At 37.7% G+C, this 23,808-nt stretch overlaps 2 protein-coding genes across 2 annotated transcripts in view; one reads left to right on the top strand and one right to left on the bottom strand.

The window, feature by feature from the left end:
* Positions 1 to 23,808, bottom strand: part of LOC134651660 (syntaxin-binding protein 5-like) — a 376,139-nt gene that overhangs the window by 120,313 nt on the left and 232,018 nt on the right. The window lies entirely within an intron of this gene.
* On the top strand, positions 2,207 to 8,247 carry LOC134651761 (sex-specific storage-protein 1-like). The gene is made up of 5 exons (XM_063506864.1): positions 2,207 to 2,248; positions 5,363 to 5,496; positions 5,803 to 6,633; positions 6,964 to 7,109; positions 7,254 to 8,247. The coding sequence occupies exons 1-5, from the start codon at positions 2,218 to 2,220 to the stop codon at positions 8,200 to 8,202; spliced, it is 2,091 nt and encodes a 696-aa protein (XP_063362934.1). The 5' UTR covers positions 2,207 to 2,217; the 3' UTR covers positions 8,203 to 8,247.

The following is a 23,808-nucleotide window of genomic DNA, read 5'->3' as shown; positions in this document are numbered from 1 at the left end:
TATACTTTTACTATGGAACTAACCCCGAAATACCTACCTACTAAGGATGCGAATAAAAGGATTATGTAGATACGTCATAGGCTGAGTTAGTATCACTGATTTTCTAGTTTATCACTACATCACTACATACCTAGTCTAAAACAAAGTCGCTTCCCGCTGTCTGTCTGTCCATATGTATGCTTAGATCTTTAAAACTACCGCAACGGATTTTGATGCGGTTTTTAGGATTCCGTACCTCAAAAGGAAAAAACGGAACCCTAATAGGATCACTCGTATGTCTGTCTGTCCGTCCGTCTGTCACAGCCTATTTTCTCCGAAACTACTGGACCAATTAAGTTGAAATTTGGCACACATATGTAAGTTTGTGACCCAAAGATGGATGTGTAACGTAAATAAATGAATTTTAAATATGGAGGCCATTTTTGGGAAGTAAATGAAAAATTAAAAAATAAAGTTTTTCAAACTATATCGTGTTACATATCAAATGAAAGAGCTCATTGTAAGAATCTCAAATATTTTTTTTTTATAATTTTAGGATTAATAGTTTAGCAGTTATTCAAAAAATAGGCAAAAAACGACCGTTCCCCCCCCCCCTCTCCCCTTATCTCCGAAACTACTGGTTCTAAAATTTTGAAAAAAATACACAAAATAGTTATTTTCTTATAGATGACAGGAAAACCTATTAGAAAAGTGCAGTCAAGCGTGAGTCGGACTTAATGTACGGAACCCTTGGAACGCGAGTCCGACTCGCACTTGGCCGTTTTTTTAAAATAGATACAGTGATTCAAAAGGCAGGTTTATGTATAATTTATTAACCCGTGCGAAGCTGGGGCGGGTAATTAGTTCAAAATTAAACCCTGTTTATGTTATTGAAAATCATTAGGTAAGTATTAAGAAATTGATAAGTGAGTATTACTTATCTAATTAAACATTCCGAATATTAATAATAAGATAACCTCTAGAATGTGAACAGGTGATAATTTATCTCCAAAATAAACAAAAAAATACTTAACCAACTTTAAAAAAGAATGTGAGGAACGTTTTCAGTTTTATATGCGACATGCGTCTAGCTAGATAATTATGTTTAGCTCGTCTCTATCAAATAAATTCTAAAAAACAGATAAAGTAGGTACTCATATATAACTTATGAATAAGTACGTTTATTTCTAGTTCTCACTAAATATAAATTATGTAGGTATATGTTGTATTAATTTGTATATGTATTGTATTAGGTATTATATTAGGTGTGCAAATACAACTGTATCTAACGAAACAAACAGATAAACGTCCATAAAATATTTTTTATCTTTTATTTAGCTAAACATAGAAACTTATTAAATGGATAATTTTTCTGAACTTTCTAAATAGTCTAACGTTATTTATTGTGGTTATTATCTACTACCTATACCTATAGGCATCAACAGGTAGGTAAAGTCTGGCTAAGCTAACTTTGTACCGACGCGAGCAGCACAAAGTGAGGGAGCGTCATTATAAACGTCATGTTCGTATTTTCATAGAAATTCGACATTAATGATGACATTGTAATGTAATACCATGCAGATCGAGTTAGCCCGACTCTACTTTCGGCAACTTGCTAACATGTTTACCTACCTACCTTTAGGTAGGTACCTAAACTTTAGGTACAAAAACAAAAACAGCTTACAAAAACAAAAACAATCTCTCCAGCACCCTTCATAAAAAGTGATTCGATTGACCCTGCTTTCCTCGCCCTTGGTAATATCATTAAAACCTTTAAGCTTAACCAATGTCATACTGCATTTAAAAATATTGAAGGGCATAGTTCGTCCTATTTGATATTGAAAACTATTTACAACCGTATTACAAACCAATACGGTGTATATTCGAAAGTATAGTTTATTAATCATCTAATTAAATTATGTTTTCACTTAACACAGCAGTTATCACTGACCCAAGAGCAATATTTTTGTTTACACGACTTTTGACAAAAACAACGCATGTTTTTTGTCGATAGCGCCCAAGATTCTACATAAAGAGAACTTATTAGTTTATATTAATTTGTTCGAAAGTGAACTCTGAGAATACAATATTAAGGTACAATTTAAAAGAAACATTAATATAAAATCTACTGTTTTAAAAATATCCATTTGTGAAGTCAAGATGGCCGAAAGCAAGCAGATAAAAGACTAGTGATTGTGCAGTATAATTTACACTTAGTTGCTCAGGGGCCGTAGAATCATGAGCTTCGTCATTGGAAAAGATAAGCTGCGTAAGTTTTTTTATTAATATTTTTGAAAACATGTTTATTTTTGCTCAACTTGTTTATTCAATGTTTATAAATTCACTCTTGATAATTTACTTTTCGAGTGAAAATAAATAAATAAGTAATACGGCATCACCTCAGTTTAAAATATTGTCATATCAAGAAAAAAATTAAGTTTACCCCGATGTCTCTAAAGATAATTATTAGGTTCGATGGTACTAAAATATTTTGTATTTAATTAATACTTGCTGTTGATGCGTATTCTGATTGTAATAACAGGTAATGAATTTGATCTGGATTTGTTACAGCTACGATCTGTTACCGCCTAAAGAGACATTTCTGGCTAAGCTATGTTGTCTGTAATATTGTCTTCGTCTACGCGAATAAGGAATTTTGTCCTTTGTTTTTCTCGTAAACTTATTAGAGCTTTAAAATGCGTATTGAACATTATGTAATATGTACATATTGAACCAGCAAAGAAAATTTTGCAGTTTTTTTGCTATGTAACAAGAATGGGGTAGAAGACCGCCAGACTGAAGTAGGACTGGGCGGGTCACGTCTGCCGCATGCATCGAGATAGGTAGGCTAATATAGCCACCAAGTGGATACCGCAAAATAGCGCGGACGTGGCAGGCCCAGACAGAGATGGCGGGACGACTTAGACACCTTCATTTCAGTAACTGGCCGGAAAACCCACTACAACGGGACTTCTTCTTCTTCTTGTTAGGGGCTATATAAGGATTCAAAGCCTATGTATCACTGCGACCATCGCTGATCTATTGTGATCGCCACCTACTACAACTCTCGATCCAAACCTGCAACTTCAAACAGCTGCAGGATCTTTTTGATCTCGAGAGACTTTACCTCCTCCGGGCGCAATATGTGTCCGCCCAGGATTAAGTCACGAGTACGCATTAGGCAAGGGCACTCTGTGAGGATGTGCAAGGGCGTCTCCTCTGCCTCCATACAGAGTCTGCACCGCCCCATGTCACGTTTCCCCATGGTGTGCATGTGCTTATTTAGGCAGCAGTGCCCAGTAAGCACCCTTACCAAGTTGCGCAGTTGGTTCCTAGACAGCGCTAAGGCGTTCGAGGACGCCTTTTTGCTGAAGGCCTTGATAAGCGCTTTGGAATGGTTCAAACCTGTTGTTTCCCTCCAGAGTTGAATTGTTGTGTATTGTAGTAGGTCTTTAGGGTGAGCCTCGTTAGGCTTTTGGGGATACCACAAAACGGCTCAGGATTGTAGTTTTTCCCCTTAGCCCCTTAGCCGCGAGTTCGTCGGCCTTTTCGTTTCCTACGATACCCGCATGCCCTGGGACCCAACGTAGAACAACTTTGTTCCTGGCTCCAAGGTTGTTCAATAGTTGCCTGCAGTTCTCAACCAGCCTCGATGTGGTGACATCAGAGGTTAGGGCTAAGAGTGCCGCCTGGCTATCCGAATGGATATAGATTGTGTGATTACCGTAGTTGCTTTGCAGATTGATTGACGCACATTCTAGAATGGCGTATACCTCTGCCTGGAATATAGAGCAAAAACGTCCTAGGTTTAAGCTGATGCTTTCCCTAGGCGCTTCACCGTATACTCCGCAGCCTACTTCAGATCCGGATTTGGAGCCATCAGTGTACCACCTCAGGCTTCCTGCTTTCCACTTAATTTGACTGTTTGACCAGTCCTCCCTTTTGGGGACTTCCATCGGGACAACGGGACTTATATCGACCGGGATATCAACCATGATTACATTTTGTATTGTTTTCGAGCTCCCGATATTTCGACGCAGTTACATGCATCTTGTTCACGGGTAACTGAAGATAGCTAATAGCGATAGCGGTTCGCCAAAAAACGCTGCAAATGGTGTAAAAGGTATGAAAATCGGTACGATTGATCTTTAGGACATTTGAAACAATTAAATTCCATACAAAAAAAAGATGACGTCATAACATCTCGTTTTTCTTTTATTTGTTGGTGCTTCAGGACAAATTGTTTCAAATGTCCTAAAGATCAATCGTACCGATTTTCATACCTTTAACATAATTTGCAGCATTTTACTGAATTTCTCGGTGTATACCGCCAGCGCTATAATATCGGGAGCTCGAAAACAATACAAAAGGTAATCACGGTTCATATCCCGGTCGATATATGTAAGTCTAGTGAAACTAACCGTGAATCATTCAAAGCTGTTACTACAACGGTTGTGGAGACCAAGGGGAGAGGCCTTTGCCCAGCAGTGGGACACTAAAACGGGCTAATAAGTTTTGATGAACACGTTTCAACCTTGTCAGTAGCAAGGAATAGGGATGATGACACATGTTGAATTTTATAACAAAATCTTGTAAAATAGATAGCAAACGAGCAATTTATCACAATGATGTGGATATTCAAATAAAATATGGAAATGGTACAAAAATACAGGACCTGAAAGTTTCAATTTTTTTTTTAACTTCCAAAAACGATAAAAGTAAGGGTACCATTCCATTCCTTACATTTAATCCAAAAAATATTGTATAGCAACTATATACATAAACGCAATATTTCACCGACAAAAACGCAATTTTACTTGTTTTGTCCATACTATAAGATGGGCTCTCAGAGACCTTGACGTCACGTTCCCTTATTGTTTTGTTTAGGGTGTTTCGCGAGCGAAGTGCGACTGTCGGCCTTTGACTACAATTTCTGACTTTAGCGTTACTTTAATGCAATGGGCCCCATATAGACATTTGATCCTAAAAACAAACCCGATCGAATGATACCATAAATTAAAATTAGTCATGTAGCTAGGGTTGCCAGATGGTCGGGATTTGGCGGGATTCCCCCGATTTTTAGCATGTGTTCCCGATTCCCGACCAAGTGAAAATTGTCCCGAAAAACAGCTTCACGTTATAAAACAATAATTTCAAGTTCCGAACTGTCGTCGAGCGAGCCAGCGACCCGCGTCGAGCCGTAATGGGAAGAGCAGCTGATGTAGTGCCAATAATGTAAAATATCATTGTTTTGAATACAATTACTTTAATTTGAATGTTTTTTCCCGACTTAAGGCCCAAAATCCCGAAAAATTGATATTTTTTCCCGTTAATAGCGCCTTTTGATCTGGCAACCCTACATGTAGCCTATTGTTAATTCCAGAACCAGCGAGCATGGAGACGAAGCAGCAGGTAGTGCTGCGGCTGCTGGACCACATCCTGCAGCCGTCGGTGTTCGAGGACGTCAGGAGCGTCGCCAACACCTGGAGGCTGGAGCAGAACCAGCAGGCCTTCTTGGTGAGTGCTGCGTTCCAGAATTATGTTTTGGCCTAGAAACAGTTCTACGGAACTCATCTGCCAAAATACCTAAATTCATGTTCATTTTTACAGGCATGCTTAATGCACAGCGGTCAATACTACCCAGCGTCAAAAGTCGAACCAACTTGATCGGAGAGTTATTAATGCTATTATGTTGATTTTGCGTCAGGCAACTAGGGCGGAGCTGGTTTTGCTACTGGTACTCAACTTCGTGGCTTTTATTATTACCACTAATAAATATAATTTTAAGTGTCCATCTCAAGTTTATTATCTCAATATTTTCAGAAACCTGACGTAGTGGATGATTTCCTGGAACTTTACCAATCCGGGATGCTACCGCGCGCTGAGGTCTTCGTAGACAAAAACTACAAATACGTCCAAGAAGCCATTAAAGTCTTCCATCTCTTTTACTACGCCAAAGACTGGGACGTGTTTCTCAACGTCGCTTGCTGGCTTCGCGAACGCATCAACCCTGGAATGTTCGTCTATGCCTTCACAGCTTGCATGTTCCACCATCCCGAGGACCGTGGAATCCTCCTCCCCGCCCCCTACGAGATCTACCCCTACTTATTCGTAAACTCCGACGTAATCAACAAAGCCTTCATACTGAAGATGACGAATGCTCAGGTGGAAACTGCCTTCTCTGATTACTGGAAAATTAAAACCGAAAAGAACGTCGTCTCTATCGATTCGCGGACTACTCTTCGTTATACGCTCTCTGTAGATGATGTCCTGAGTTATTTCACAGAAGACATCGATTTGAATACCTACGTATTCTACTCGCATATGCTTTACCCTTATTGGCTTACTGGTGAGGGTTATGGCGTTGAAAAGGAGCGAAGAGGCGAAGTGGTTATGTATACGGGTCAACAGCTACTAGCTCGCTTGAGGCTCGAACGACTCTCGCATGGTATGAGGGATATTCAGCCCATCAGCTGGGATGAAACTCTGAAAACCGGCTGCTGGCCTAAGATCCGCCTGCATACTGGGGACGAGATGCCCGCTCGTTCGAATGACACTAAGATCGTCCACGAATACACTGAGAAGACGAAGGAGGCTATCGAGGACTTTGAGAAGCTACTGCACTTAGCTGTCATTAAAGGACAATACGAACTGGTACGTACTTTTTTTTATTAAAACCAAGCGATTATTTAAGATCGTACGCCGAAATCAAGCATGTCAAGTATATATCATAATCAGGAATACCCACCTCGAGACGTGTTTAACTAAGATGATTATCTTAATAAAATCATGGTTTCAATATTGGTGTAATGAAGATGCTGATGAAGGTATTAGGTAGCTTTAGATAGCACAGACAGGTGTGTCCTAATTGTAATTCATCGGTATCATTTTAGGTACTATGTTAATAATAATACAGTCAACCAATGTAGTCATGAGCTATCAAGAAATAAAAGCACACCTAAAGCAATTTTTGTCTCATTTCAGCGTGACGGTACTGTCGTACCATTGAGGAAACCTCAAGATGTTGAAAACCTCGGCCGATTGTTGGGGACGACTCAGAACCCGGGCGGTGCTTACTCCACCAACTTGTCAAAAAAACTGCTCACCTATGCTACATACAACATTAACAAGTAAAGACGTAAACATTCTAGTGTTTAATTTCCTCTTTTATGAACTTTTAATATATTTTTCCTCCCCTTTTGAGCATATGCACGATCTTAGCAATACATACTTAATAATCGAACAGAATGAAAATACGTTTCCATAATTTTCAGGCACACCTACGTCCCAACAGCCACGGATATGTATTCGACCTCCCTGCGTGATCCTGCTTTCTGGAGAATCCTGAAACGCAAGCTTGAAGTCGTCCAGCTCTTTAAAAACCAGTTGCCGAAATACACGCGCGAAGAGTTCAACTTCCCTGGAGTAAAGGTCGAAGGTGTATCCACTACGGAGCTGATCACCTTTATCGATACGTACGACATGGATATCACTAACGCAGTGTACTTAAACGAGACTGAAGTACGTAACAAGAAGGCCGATTTCTTATTCGTCGCGCGGCAGAGGCGGTTAAACAACCACCCATTCAAGGTCACCATCGCCGTGTCTTCTGTTAAACCTGTGGACGCTGTTGTCAGGGTCTTCCTTGGTCCTAAATACGACGTCATGGGCCGCATTACTGACGTCAACGACAAGCGCCTGGACATGATAGAGATCGACACCTTCCTATACAAGCTGAAGTCTGGAAAGAACTCAATTGTGCGCAATTCCACTGAATTCCAGGGTGTGATTGAGGATAGGCCTTGGACACGTCCTATGTGGGATGCTTCCGTGAAGGGCGCCAGTAAGATTGATGAGAACTGGTGGTGGAAATCTCGCATGGGCTTTCCTCGTCGCCTTCTCCTGCCTTTGGGTACCACTGGCGGTATGGAGCTCCAGCTATTCGTGGTTGTTACACCAGTTCACACCGGTTACAACTTGCCCATAGTGGACATGCACGTCATAAACGAGCGGCGGTCAGGTCGCTGGAGCACCGGCTTCGATGAGATGCCGCTCGGCTTCCCGTTCGACCGCGTCATCGACACTACCCAATTCTTCACTGACAACATGAAGTGTGTCGATGTGCTGGTATACCACAAGGAGGTGGAGTTGCCTAAGGATTGGGAAACGACCGCCGAGCGCCGTGATGACCTGTCTGTGTTAGACAAGGATCTGCTTGTGTAATTGTGCATTCATATTTGCTAAAGAAATATATATTTGGATTGATAATATCTTTGATTGGTTTAGCTACAAATTCCAGCTACATGTTTTAAAAACAGATAACCTTTAATTTCATAACTATTATATTTCAAAGTAGAAAACTATATTTTTTCCCCGTTTAGTTAAAAACCTTCCAACCTTCAGACTAATTATTCAGTTTCGCAGACCGTTTAAATTATATCCAACAGGGACCAAGATTAATAAATAAGAGATTGTGAGGCCAAGGTACGTAAATAGAAACAGGCAAGGGACCAGTCCCTCGCTCGACGAGTTTAAGCAAATATTTAGTGTCCCTTTGAAGTATCAAAGACCCTTTCACGCCGTCCCGTAAAGTATTAAGTTCATTGGTTTTTGTGAAACATCTGTCACTGTCACGAGAAAAAGATCTGACACAGACTAAGTCTTTATAAAGCACTACCATTAAGGACTGCGAAAACCTGTGCTGTTATTGACAATGCTTTTGTTGCTTGCTTTAAACAATCCAGCTTAAAGATTACCTCGAGATCCTTGATAAATGTGTGAATAGAGATTCTACTTTTACTGGTTTACCAGTGACGATGCTTTCGCAAAGCGATAGGAAGAACGGTCCAAAGTTATCTCCGGAAATGTTTTGATAAACGAACACCGGCTGCGGAGGATTGCGAGTATTGCGACTGTCTCTTTGAGATTTATCGGTTATTGTCCAAACAATATGGCTGCGGGCGTACAGGCAGAGCGGACTGTGCTGTTGCTGTATCTAATCGTCGGAATTAATTCTGTTTCAGTTCGTCTGACTAAACTTCCTTTGAGATATCGATGTTTGACTGAGGCTGTTGATCACTAAGCCTTTGATAACGTATATTGTTTTTATGATAACTTTCCAAAATCAAATTTGACCAGAAAATAATTTTAAGTTTTGACAAAGTTTCTGCTGAATTCAAGTATACCGCAATTTAGTTTCACTGAAGAAAACCGCCAAGAATTCTGAACAGGTTCTGCTAAATTCTGAAATAATTTTACGGAAAAGAATCGAATATTAGTGATACCTATCATACCTAGTAAAATTTAAATCTCGAAATCAAACTGTAGGTACTCAATAGTCAGCAGGTTCAAACAATTACTTAGTTAGAGCAACATACACGCGGTATTTCATTATTTATTTTATTAAAATACCTATTCGAATGAAATATTCAGTTAACAAGGTTTATACGAATACACCAATTAAATTATTCATATTCAACGTGGTATTGCGTTTCAGAAAAAATATATCTACATTTATATTGGATATACCTATTAGTTCTGGTGGCATAGGAATAGCGAACATCGAAATTCAAACATCGTCTATCTTCATCTCTATATATATCGAGTAATAGAGATGGAGATAGACGAATTTCGAAGCGTGCTACGTAGAATTTATGAATAGGTTAGTTAGGCTTGTATCGATGACAGTGATTGGGCGTTTGTTTGGGAAAGGTAGACTAGTTTTAGCTGTAGGCAATACCAGCCTACCACGTATAACAGTCGTAACAGCCGTTAAAAACAGTTTGAATTTGGAACTTGCTGCGCGGGAATACGGTTAACAATCGAATGAGTTTTATAGCTGTTACGTCTGTTACCACTATCTTGTGTGGTGGAGCAAATTTGCCCACAAATCTGCTATTAGTGAATATTTCGAAATATTATACCAATTACATACGATATTAATGCGTATTAGCGCTCGAACTAATGTTATTACTTTTGTAGTCTAGACACTCTGGACGATTGTAAATGGCGTATATAAATGGCCTCCACAAGGTCAATAAGAGAGTAAGCATGGGGGTGCAAATTCATAAATCGATACCCTAGTTCACAGTCGTACTAATTACGCGGAAAATCTGGTTGTAATAAGAACTTTATGTCTGTGCACTATGGTACTAATTACAACGAAATTTTTTTAGTGATTAGTACAATAGTGAACTAGGGTAACTAGGTACCCAGAAATGTATACGATGTCATTGTCAGGTGACCATTGTCAAATTTGCGAAACACGCGCCAGCTCACGTTTCTCGTTCGAAACAATAGCGCTCCAAATTCGTCTCCAAACGTCACCAATTACACGCTAAGTGGAACAGTGGAACTTTAGGGAACAGAATTTAAATTAAACGTAGTACGGGCCCCGATGTGTGCCATGCGACCCGCCCCCGCCCATACCACCATTAAATGGATAAGAGCTGAAATTGTAGCTGAAATTCAACTTTTAATTGACCTATTTTAATAAATATAGCTTCAAGTTTATTGCGTTGTGGTGTAATCATATAGTGATCTTTAAAACCAGGATTTCTCGGTATTAGTTTATGTAAAAACTAAAACCAGTGAGAATGAGATTAACAGCTTTGATCTAGTTTCTTTTATAAGTTATAACTGTTATAAGTAATGTGCAATTTAAAGCATGTATAATACTAATTCCGCATAAAAAACCTGGTGTCATTCCATGGAACTTAATTGCTAACTATGTAAACAAAAATCACTAGTAAATTCATCATTCAGAGACAATTTCAATATGGCGGTTTGTTTACATAGTTAGCAAGTTGCATCGAATGACACTTTTGAGTATTATCATTATCAATAAACTAATAGAGTCCGACATTACAAGCCATATCGTTTACTTTTTCCAGCGAGTAAGCGTGCGACTGACGCTCCAATAGACTTTCCCGTCTCGACACGACGGGCATGTGAAAAAAGAACCTGTTATCACTAAACTTTGGGCCTACCTACCGCGAAAAACTATAATCGAAATCCTCTGCTATCACTAAACTAATTGAACCCTCTCACAACATTACAAGACATCACGTTTTTCCAAGCGTGCGACTGACGCACCAATATTTGCCGTCCCGTCAGGACGGCCGCAATTAACGACGTATCGCAGCCTGTCGTCTTATCCGACGGTCGGAAATTGATCGCCGACGCCGATGGGAGAACGTCAGAGCCAGATTATAGTGTAAGGGGGGTAAAGCGAGCCGGAAAACTTATGATTTCTTGGTATGCATTTCCTAATTAATTATTTACAGGGCACAGTGGGCACACTTATATATTATACGGCAATTACCATCCAATAACATCATCTTATTGTAGGTATTTTTTTCTTACGGCTCGGCTTACTGCTTTAGCGACTGCGACGGCGGCAGCGATAACCATAGGTTGGAGCGAGACACAGCGATGGGACCTTTCGTTCACACCCCCATGGTTGTCGCTGCCGCCGTCGCAAGTCGTATAATGTCGTGGCCGAGCTGTTATGCATATTTTTGAGGACTTGAAGCATAAATCGTGTATTTTTTTTTAATCTGGACCGTCGAAGGGCTAAAGTTGAATTAGACACCAAAGCAGGGCAAGAATAGTCCGCCGTTTAAAGAATATAAAGAATAAAGTTTAAAGAAATAAATAAAATGGTGGTTTTTAGTTTTGTTAAAGCAGACATACCTACTTCTTTTGTGGCTGGTGTTATGATAACTAAGTACTTTGTTTTTAGTATTGTTAATAACAGCAGAAATACCTACTGGTACTGGTACTGTTAAAACTTAATAAGTAATATAAACTTCTTGAACAAAAAAACCACGCAACAGCAAACAAACTGAAGTTTTAGTTTTACTCTATCTTAAATTTTAGTAAGTATTCAACAAGACAAAAGTATAAGAAGCTAAGAAATAAGTAAGTATTCATAGTTCAAGTGAACTTATAAAACCGCAAACCTTATCAAAAACTATAATATTATGTCTTGAATATCCTAATAGCAACACTCTTTACTGAACATTGGCTCTTATTTCTTTGTAATAAGGTTTAATTATTGTCAGCTAACAGTGCGGACGACAGTTCCTAACCTACATACATGGTTACCTACCATATGTAGAACGGAATATTCTGACTAAAATCCGGACATCACCTTAAAATCCTTACCTACATTTTGTGGAAAGTCATAAAACCAAAAATCACCACTTCCATATCTTGAAGTTTTTTTTAAATCTTTTAACTTTATCAGCACTCGTTTTTGCCACGAAAATTGTAGCTAGAGCACAACATTCCCTTTAGTCTGTCCTCTTCAAACTTTTAGCTAGTTTCTAGTAATTAGTTAAGGTTTCTAAAAAAACCTGACAGTCACGAAGTCCCTTCACTTTCCTGACAAAGCATCAAAAATCCTGACATATCAGGGGAAATCCGACGAAAGGCAACCCTACCTAAATACGGCAAAATTCAATAAAGCTTTGCGGTGCCTAAGTCCTTTCAAGTGAAGTTAGTAATATTATTCGTAATAATTCAACTAAAGGAATAAGTCAAAAGTTACTGAATAAATCCGAGTCAACGATCGGAGTCTTTGAAAGGCGAAAAGTTAGCGGGAATGGGCGAGTTTGCCTTTTGATGGGCGAAATTGTATCGAAGTGGGCAAAATAAGGAGCCGCTTTTAGAAATGACTCTTGGAATTGGTCTCAGACAGAGATTGTTGGTTTCTATTGTGTTTTTGCGTAAAAGGACTAGCTTATTTAAAGGTTTAAACAACTTGAGAGCCTAGTAAAATGATTAGAGCTGTCACAGCCGTATTCGAACTTTAAGATACTTCAAATGTTAGATATACTAAACGATATGGATCGGATATGTCAGTGTCAAACAAGTGTCAAAAGTGACGATTTTGTTTGAAAAACGACATTTTTCATACTTCTTTGAACGGATACTGACATATCCGATCCATATCGTTTCTATATCTAATATTTGACGTACCTACTACCTATCTTAAAGTTCTAATATGGATGTCATTTAACAGACCTACAGCGTGTACTCGTATTTTTGATATGACCGTATATTTTAAGGGTAGTTAGTAAAGGCCCTAATGAACAAACTTCCACATGTTTTATTAAAGAAATACGAACGTCATTCTCTTTATAAAAAATCACCACGCAATGTATCACTACATTGTTTTTATTATTCAAAACGTCGCACTTAGGTACTGCCGCAAACGCGACGTCATCATAATAACTGTAACAAGTTATAATTAGGTATGTCCCTACGTAATCATTTGCCGTATGAAAACCTTTTAAAAGTGAATTACGCTCTTGTAGCTAAATTACATCGTGTGTAAAATAAAACGAATTTCATGTTTTATTCCAATAACTTTCCAGTTTCGTAAGTTAAAGACGCATTTCGCACGCGTCACAACATATTTAGTGAGTAATTCCCCAATTAATATTCGCGGCTCAGCCTGTTGAGCCGGCCCGGCTGAAAAATTAATCGCGCCGAGGCGAGATTCAGATCCTGATGCAAGTGGGGATTAACTCAAGATTCTGCCTGGCATGTTGCTATGATCTATTTTGATACGTATTTTTGATATAACCACATATTCTATAGTTAGTTTTTTTAGCATTAGAAAGAGACTGCGCGATCTTGTCGTGTCTCTTAATTGAAAAACGCTTTTTAAAAATCAGTGACTATTACTTATGAAAGCAAAATAATGTAAATAATCGTATACGATTCATAATTGTTACATAATTGCCGTGAATTATTTTTCAAAAGTGGTTTTCAATAAAAAGACACGTCAAGATTGTTTACCTTTATTCTAATGCTAAAAAAAAACGAACTATAGGCCCAATTTTTTCCTTATTCTTTATTCTTCTTTATTTGTTAGTTAAAGGCTAAATTAAAAATCTCTTTTTAAATGGTTTTAAGTTGTATTGAAAATTTATTATTCCTAAAACTCTGCCTCGCCTAGACTATTTAGCCGGTGCCTATAATAAGTCTTATAAGTACTTGAAATTTTTAAAAAAGCTAACACTTATCGAAGAAAACATGTTTGTACCTAGCCATCAATAACAGCCAATGCGTCCTTCACGTCTCACCACGTGCGACAATGAAGACTAACCCCAGGCCGGGTAGATGGGCAACTTTAAAACGGCAAGACATACCTCTTAGATTATCAGAATATTTGGCTGAGCAGCAGGCGTATTATATCCACGTGACAAAATAACCGTCACTTTTTAACACAGCGCGATTGAGTGACGGATACCGTTTTATCACGTTGTCACGTAGACAATAACGACCATCATATGCGTACAGATGTATTATAGATATAAATACTATATGTAGTACGTATAGGTATAGTAGTGACCGTATTATGTGATAAATGGGTCATTATCTATGAAAAGGGACCTTATTGTTGATGGCGCTTACGCCGCACAGCGTCAGACGACATTGTATTTATATCGGAGCATCATTATGAATGACGTAAGCGCCATCGACAATAAGGTCCCTTTTAATAGATAACGTCACAAATATCAATAAGCGAAGAAAACAATCTTGAGGAAATCTGAATCCACGTTGGGAACACGTTGAGACTTAACACTATCGTTAGAGAAGCCATGTGTAATGGAAATAGTTTTCCTTACAAACAAAACTAATTATGTTTTCGTTGCAAACAATATATGAGAAATCGCATTGAAATTCCACACGCCCCTTCCAACACACGCGTCTTGAACTTTTCTAATATAAAGCAAAATAGTGCTTTTGCACAAGTGCTCCGTCTTGAAAATGTAAAATCCGTCTGTAAAAAGTAGGTAATATCATTTTAGATGCAATGGAGACGTATTAGAGTTTAAATTGCAAACAACGTTTCTAAACAAGTCTAAATCTAAAACAAAAGAAGAATGTATCACCATGTCTCCAATGTAAACTTTATCACATAAGTTTTAAAGTTGAAATTAGAATGGATACCTACGAATACAGACTCGTTGCGCTATTGTCGACTCTAGAAGGTTCTGGGTGTCACAAAGTTATAATCAGGCTAGGTACATGTTTCAGCTTCAGATTTATTTCTCGAATAATAATGGAAATACGCATTTCTCATTGAACATATTATTTTACAACCAAGGTTTTGTAATTTTTGTATCGGTATAAAAAGCTTTCGTGCGTGAATTAGCATCAAAATATTATGTTACAATAAGTAGCCGGTTTAAGGCCGCGTTCCTGTATCGACGAATATAATATAGGGTCCCTAATATAAAATCAAAACCAAATCGAAATCCAAATACTTATGTATTTAAGTTCAAATGCCGTTGTCTAGTCGTGATTTCTAGTGTTGTCATGTCAAGCGTCACTTTCGCACTAACATACTTGTTAAAACGTGACAAGCATGATGACAGACAAAAACCCGACCAACTAAACCCTACTGAATGTTTGTAATAAATTAGGTAGGTAGGTATTTTATGTAGGTATTTTTACTTGAAAAACTTTGCAAAACATACCTATATACATTCTCATCCAGCCACAAATCAATATAAGCTAAAGTAAGCAATAAGCATCCAATCGAGTGAACAATAGCACAAAATAAATAACAATAGACAGCGCCGTGTGTGCGGCGATGTGGACTCAGGCGGAAGGCAGCAACAGTTGATTGTTCTTTGAATTGTATCATAGATGGCGCTGTTATATCCGCTTATATTTTCTGAATCACGCTGTAAAATATTGTAAGCCGTTTTCATATAAAATGTAAGAATGTCATTGAAATTATGGGAATGTATGTCAGGGTGTGCGGATAGGTTATTTGGACTCAGCTGGAAGTAGGCAACAATTGTCGATGTGTGATGTTTGTTGTTTTCTGATTGTTTTGAGTATATATATATATCACCAGTATCACCACAAACCAACACAAACAAAAGTAAGCAGTCAATCGAGTGAACAATAGCACAAATAACAATAGGCGGTGTCGTGTGCGGCGATGTGGACTCAGGCGGAAGGGAGCAACAGTTGACTGTTGTTCGAATTGTCTCATAGATGGCACCGTAAGGTTTAAGGTCATCAGCGTACATATCAACGTAGGTTTTTCCTGAAACATCAGGTTATTTGGATTTTTTGAGCAAATTAGGTACATATAGGCCTGGAAAAGTCAATATCATCAAACAAATCAATAACAATAACAGTTTTGAATGATTCACGATTAGTTTCACTAGACTTATATCGAAAAGGTATCACGGTTCATATCCCAGCCAATATAAGTCTAGGAAAATCAATAACGTTATGAAAATATCAAACTCAAATGGCACCAGTTAGGTGTTGTTTGAATCATGCTATAATCCTTTTTTTAGCTTTGGAAAATTCAGTTACGCTTCTAGAAGCTATTTCCAAAACGATGAAATTATGCAAATCTATCGAAAAAGTGAAAACACCCGGAATAGGAGCATCAGTTGATTGTTGAGTGAATGGTTGCATGGATGGCACCGAAATGTTCGCGGATAACAAGTGATTTCCCGGTGGCTATTAGATTATCTCTACTTAACAATTTTTTTTTATCTAGCAGATACGTCTGCGAGCGATATTCCAAATTTTATATTAAAGGAAAAAATGGAAAAAGTCTATCTCTACTTTTCCCAAAAATAGATTTCAAATTTCGGTTAATGCAAAATGTGCAGCATGGGGTCAAACGTGGAGTAAGTAAAAATATACTTCTTAGGACATATCTCGTCTGTGTTTAAAAAATAAGATTCCAGTTCATCATTCCGAAATATTCTTATAGATAGACGTAAAGGTGGCGCCATTATTAAGTAGGCAAGGTATTTTCTAAATGGTTTCACGAATAGTATTGTTCAATAAGGAACAATACAGGACATCAAAATCGCAATCAATGCCAACGCAAGCAACCATCGTCCATTTAGCGAACGAAGCATCAATAGAGGAGCAAAACAAAAGCGATCGTACCTGGTGCGACTAGAGTCGGACTTACGGAATATTCGGCTGATTATTTTCGGCTAATAAAACTATCCTAAAAATAGGCCAGGTCAAGAGCACCCTTAACCGGCGAGCGTGTATGAGGAATGTTGTGAAAGTTAAAGTGGTATGTCAGGATCGTAGCAATGGAAATCCGTGGTCTCTGCCTATCCCCTCCGGGAAATAGGCGTGATTTTATGTTATGTACTTATGTATGTAATAAAACTATAATGGTACGATCGACGTGAAAAAATAAAGCTGGTAGTTGAGAAGACAATGTGCGAGATAAATTATAGATGCCTACAATGGGTGCGACCAGCCCTAGTAGCACGGTCGCATTTTTATCGTTTGTCACCATGCCTGTCACGTTCTAACAAGTATGTAAGTGCGAAAGTGACGGGCATAGTGATAGTGGATAAAAATGGAACCGTGCTGAGCCCGCAGGGTCTGGGTCTGAATATGAGTATGAGTGTTTCGTTTTCTCCGCCGATTCTAATCAGTTCTTAAAAGGATGTGGAGTTGTGGACCCGGACGTCTAGCTTCGTGGGAAGGGTCACTACCGACTGGGCAAGCAGGCACATTGTAAGTTATTCCAGTTTGGCCGAAAACGAATTGGCAGGTAATAAGCCGAAAGCCTTAGCCCAACCCTAGATTCCACCTCAGCGAGCAGCGTTCATTAGTTTGTTTATTTGTTTGCTCCCCACCAGCGCTGCTGCTTTGATTCCGTTTTAACTTTGTTTGCTTTGTTGTTTGTATTAGATCGCTGGAGAATTGGAATAGGGAAATATGGAATGATAAGTAATATTTTCTCTTAACCAAATAAAATGGGAAAAGGAAAATGTACTTTTTACCCTATTAAAGTCTTTCAGTCGTTTTACTTGTTTGTTTTTAATTTTAAATTTTGCTTATTTAAATCCTTTAACATACCGAAGTTGAAAAAGTCCATAATTTAAGCCAGATGTTCTTCCAAAACTGGCACTCTACACTGCAGTAAAAGCTGTCTAATAATCAGTATGTACTTATAGTATAGAGTAAGTAGTAAAAATCCTGATTATGAAAAAAAATAGAAGATGATGTTTAACGGAAATTCTTTGTACACGAAAGCTGAATTATTTTATATTTATGAAGTTTACGAGCAAATAAATGTAATAGTTATTTTCGATACAAGTGCGAAAAAGAGGAAATTCGAAACGAGTGGCGATAAATTAAAACACGACCGAAGGGAGTGTTTTAAATCGACACGAGTTGCGAATTACCTATTCGCACGTGTATCGAACAATGTTTTACAGTACATATGGCACTTTAAAGTTTCGACATACGCACGAAAAGTGCTATTTTACGCACTAGTGCGGAAAAGTAGCCCCATATGTACTGTAAAAAGACTTACAGCCATTATTTATTTTTCCGGCTGAATCCGGCAGAGACAACTGATCCTACACAAACAAACAGTCAATCTGTTTGCTTACTTTTCTTGTTTTGTCAGGCCTTAAAGACATATAGCGTCAATAAATACGGGGGTAAAACTGAAAATGTGATGAAAATCAAGAAGTTTAAACACTAAGCAATTGTTATTTTTATTTATTGCTTTTTTAAATTGTCTCATTTTCTCTTTCTTTTTGGCGAAACCGATATGAAACGCACAGGGTCCATTATAGTTTGTTTTTTTTAGCATTAGAAAGAACTTGAAAGAAGGTAAGCGATTTTGACATGTCTTTTAATTGAAAAACACTTTTTAAAAATCAATAACTATTACTTATAAAAGCAGAAGACTATCAAAAGATCGTATTAGATTCATAATTGTTACATATTTACCGTAACTATTTTTTAAATGTGTTTTTCAATTAAAAGACACATCAAGATTGTTTACCTAATTTCTAATGCTAAAAAAACGAACTATAGTTAATGTTATAAGTACTTAGCGTTAGCCGCGAAAGCTATGATGACTTCTATTTGACTTTGTTAAAGTGTTTTTCCTGTATAATTATAATACCTAATGTAGGTAATTAAGAAACAAGTTTCGTTCCATAATTTGAAAAGAATTACAATTCAAAACGCAAAAGCAAATTAATGCCAATTATAAAGATAAAGTACCATAATGACCATCAGTCAAACAAATTTAAGTCTTTAAAGCTTGAAACTTACTAATTCTGTTGTATTTTATTCCACAAGTCAGGAGATTAGAAAGTCATTAAGGCCTAAAGAAATGGAGGGAACGCTGAAAGGTATGCTCTGAATACTAAACCGAGCTTTGTAGCAGTTCGTTTTATTGTTCTCGGATTACTAGGGAAACGATTCGTTTGTTCCGATTTTGTTTTGTTTTGGGGTGGATCTTTTTGTTTTTGGAATGGGGAAATCACATAGAGGTTCCTTTGATTTATCAGAATGACATCTTTGTCAACAATACCCATAGACTAGTAATCCTCTAGACGGAGTTTAGAGCAATTATTTCATGAAACCGATGCTGCCAAAAATACTGGGGTGCGGGGGACGAGGTGAGCGAATCCCCGTGCCGTGATTGGTCCGTTCAAAGATACGGACCAATCACGGCACGGGATTCTGACACTTAACTCGAAGATGGAGTAAAACTACCGTATATTTGTGGCAGAGGGGGTAGCGTTACTATGCTCAGTCTAGAGGATGTCTTGTCTGTGACAATACCTTACGAGCAGTTATTATCTAGCATATTACAGCAATAAGATAGTTGAGTACGGTCAAGGTAGAAAAACCCTATAATCCTTTTGCTTCTCGGTATTTAGTTGAACGGTTTTAACTCGGACATTTTGCTTTCGTATGTTCTCCTTTAGAGGCCGCAATTCTTAACCGATTCTCGTGAAATTTTGTGACCAGATTTTATGATTAAATAAAAAAAAATGTCGATTCAGTTTTTAAAAAGTTTCCAAATTGCGGTCATTGGCATTCACTTTTACATTTTCTAAGCTTGACGCGAGGTCTACAGCTCACAGAGACATTATTTTAACACATTTAAGTTTTACACATACACCCACATGAACAGACCCCATTCTCGACGTATTTAACACCGATGATCGACGATCCAAATTTGAACGTGTTTGATATTGGTACTTTACCGACAGGTTCGCCGTCCAAGTTTGACCGCGGCTGGCTTTTGCCATTCCCATCGCTTGAACAACGAGGGTGAATGGGAGTTTCAGTCGAACTGCTATTAACCCGTGGATCGCCCTAGCATCACACGTGTGATACTAACTCCATACTATTCTGGGTTCTGGGCGCTCCACGGGTTAAGTACTCATAATTGTTAGATTTCGCAACTACAACGGTCATTTACCGTTTTACGATCTCATATTTAATTATATGAACGGGTCTACCACGATATAATTTAATTGTTGTTATCCCTGAAATTTAAGGTAAAAAGTAAAAACAATGAAATTATATCGCGGTAGACCTGTTCATAAAATTAAATATGTGTATAAAACACGAGAGTTTAAAGTGTTACTATACGATCTTGGCCAAGAAATCGCGTGATATGTACTAATTATCATAAAATACTACCTGCAATTATTTTCGTGTTACGATAATCGTACATTTGCTGCTGTTTCACCGAGAAGTGGGCTACAACCGCAAACCGTTGTATATTCCAACGACTGAGAGGCAGTAAAGTGTCATTCAATAGAACTTGCTAAGTATGTAAACAAAAGTTACTAGTAAATTGAAATTCAGTGTCAATGTTTTGACCGAATACCGAATATTCGGCCCCTCTCTCGGCCGAATACCGAATATTCGGCATGACATGCGAACATTTTGAGCCACAATTATTATGAAAACTGATCGCTAACAAAGCTCGAAGTTAGATGACGTTAGCTAAGATATATTTTTGTTGAACAGCATTAACAAATAGAGTCAAACAGAATAGACTCATGATAAAAATAAAATGTTTTTTATCAACAAATGCTCAAAAAAGAGTCTTCGTATTTAACAACTTTCCAAGAACACATTCTAAATATACCTACATAGTTTTTGGTTATTTTTATTGTGCAATTTTTCTTTTTAAGTAGGTACAACAGATATTCGGTATTCGGCCGAATAGTAGGCAACTATCGGCCGGAAACCGAATATTCGGCAAAGTGGCCGAATAGGCCGAATACCGAATAGTTGCCGAACATTCGTGGCATCTCTACTTTAAATGTTTTTGAATTCTAGTTTTCGCTGTGACTCCCCTAAACCCCCAGTGTAAATTTCGTTCGATTGCGTGACGTGACGTACTCGATTGCTTTAAGTCTAATTTTGTATGGGATTTTGAACAGCGAACACTTGAAACGCAAACGCGTAGGTACGTCACGTTACGCTATCGAATGAAATTTACACTAGAAGTACAGCTAGGATTCGTTCTCCCGCGTTCGCGTAGCCATTGGTGACACAGGCCCGGGCGACAGCCAAAGTCAGCGAAACTCACGGATTACAGGCATTACCTCAGATTGCCTTCCAAATCTCTTCACTTTACGATCTTCCACACGATTCCCTCATAAAACCATTTCTTTAACTTTCGCCACATTGATTGTTTGTGGAACATGGCTTTTAGAAGAACTCACGTGTACTTAAATAGCTGATATATTTATAAAACGGTCTATGATTTCCTCTCATAAACCTGTGTTTTGTTAATTTTGTATACCAAAACAAAACTGAACAGTGTTTATAGTTATAGACCAAAGACGAAGTTTCGCCGTGCATCTAATTAGTATAAAATTTATAAATACAAACTCCTAAACTATACACAAATTGTATAATTAACTGGTTTTGACCAAACAAGCGTTTGTTAATAAATTACTCAACTTTTTACGTTAAGCGGACAGCGGTGGGGAGTTCGAAACATTTATATTCAAAGTGGTTTATAAACTGTCTGTTATGTTTCATGTTAGCAATTTTGTAAAATATACAATTTGAATAAAGTGATTTTAATTAAATGAAATTTATTTGTAAACTTTATAATAACGTATGATAGCTTTAAATTGTAGTATCTCCTTTCGTTTCAGACGTTTTATAAAATACGCATGAACATTAATCACGATTATTTTGCAGTTTAACCTTTGATGAACTCTTTTGGCGTTATTCATAAAATTCTGTACAAGCCTCTATTAACTATTAATAATCGTTTGTTTCAATCTGTCATTTTGACTTGTATGTTTGCAAGAAAGGGATAAAATAACTAATTGAGGCTTGTAAAATTTTATGAATAATTGTGTTAATCCATTTCAACTGTTATAAATCTGAATTTGGTCGATTGGTTGTAATAAAGCAGTTTTAAATTTCTAGAATGTTTCCTTTAGTATAGCGGGTGTGGCCTGTAATACGAGCAAATAATTAAGGGGAATGACCATCGATTTAAAATATCGGGTATTTTAAATCGATGGGAATGACCCCCGTTCTGAGTCATGGCTTGTCCAACAGGTCTCCATCGCCATACAGCGGGGTAACGCTTCAAGTGTGATGGGGACCTTTGGTGTGTTGGGGGGTTTTAGTTCTTAAGTTTTTGTACGTATTTATATTTTTACTAGGAAATAAAAAAAAATTAGTTTGAAAAAAAGAAAAAAAAAACGAATATTGTGAATTGTGTAATGTTGTAATCCAAATAAACAAGTTTTTCAATAATATAATTAAAAACATATAGGTAGATTGTACTCCTCAACAAAACATATGTTAATACATTAACACTGTAATTTTTATTATTTTTAGTCCACTAGCTTACTAGATACACATTGTTTCCTCTCTGTCCCGGGCTTTTTCCCGGATTGCTCATTAAGCTCGTCCCGCTAATCGGTCACAGCCGTTGGTAACGAGGTTAGCTCTTGTTCATCCAGTCGTTTGGCCGAGATTTGTTACGGCTACTATAATTAGTATAATTAGGTACTGCTCTAGACTAGCTTTTATTCTTGTTGTTAAATAAAAGATAGGGAATCATGTTTAGATCTGATTAATCTAAACGCCGCATTTACATATAAAACGGTCACGCCCCGCTCACGCGCCGCCCGGAAAACGCGCCTGTGTGACAAAGCCTTAATCCATACTAATATTTTGAATGCGAAAGTGTGTCTGTCTGTCTGTTACCTCTTCGCGCAAACCGCTGAACCGATTTAGTTGAAATTTGGTATAGAGATTGTTTGAGTACCGAGGAAGGACATAGGGTTTTTATCACAGAAGTCATCCTGTAAGAGGGTGAAAAGTGAGGTGGAAGTTTGTACGGGGATTCGATAAAAAGCAGTTTGGATAAAAAATAAGCTACCCAAATTACTAACTCCACGCAGACGAAGTCGCGGGCAATATGTAGTGTATTTATAATGGTTAGTTTGTCAGGTGTCTAAGTTAAATATACTGTAACATTCAAGTCTAAGCTACAATTAAATGGAAGGACCACTGTATACCACCTAAATATAACATTAACAAAACTAATGTCATATCTCGAATAATTTTACGGTTTAGACTCACAAGTGAGTCTAAACCGTAAAATTAATAAAATTATTCAACGTTAGTATGTCTCATAACAGTTTAAATTCGATAAATGTCATATCTCGCTTGGTAGGTAGGTTGATCTGGATTCGGAATACAAACATAATGAATCCATTAACATACGTAAATAAGACACCCCATAATTATTAAACGTTTCAACCCACTACGACCCGTTCTAATGACATATTAGACAAATAATTATAGCGTTACATGCTTTAAATTCGACATCCCCTAATAACTACCTTCCAGCGTATAAACCAAACATCTACAATGGAATTACATCTTTATCATAACAGCGAAAGGTCCAAATTCGAGTAACCATGACCTTGAAGATATAAGTTATTTACATAAAAGCCGTGTTGATGTTAAATTCATTCGTGTCAGCGCTCGCCTCGG

The sequence above is a fragment of the Cydia amplana genome, chromosome 10 (assembly GCF_948474715.1).
Source record: "Cydia amplana chromosome 10, ilCydAmpl1.1, whole genome shotgun sequence".
Taxonomy (NCBI): Eukaryota; Metazoa; Arthropoda; class Insecta; order Lepidoptera; family Tortricidae; genus Cydia; species Cydia amplana.
Note: the sequence above shows the minus strand (reverse complement) of the source record. Positions and strands in the feature narration are given on the sequence as shown.

Coding starts and splice junctions, on each gene's coding strand:
- LOC134651761 (XM_063506864.1), top strand. CDS start 2,218: ATGAGCTTCGTCATTGGAAAAGATAAGCTGC. Junction 2,249..5,362: donor CATTGGAAAAGATAAGCTGC/GTAAGTTTTTTT, acceptor TGTTAATTCCAG/AACCAGCGAGCATGGAGACG. Junction 7,110..7,253: donor GCTACATACAACATTAACAA/GTAAAGACGTAA, acceptor CATAATTTTCAG/GCACACCTACGTCCCAACAG.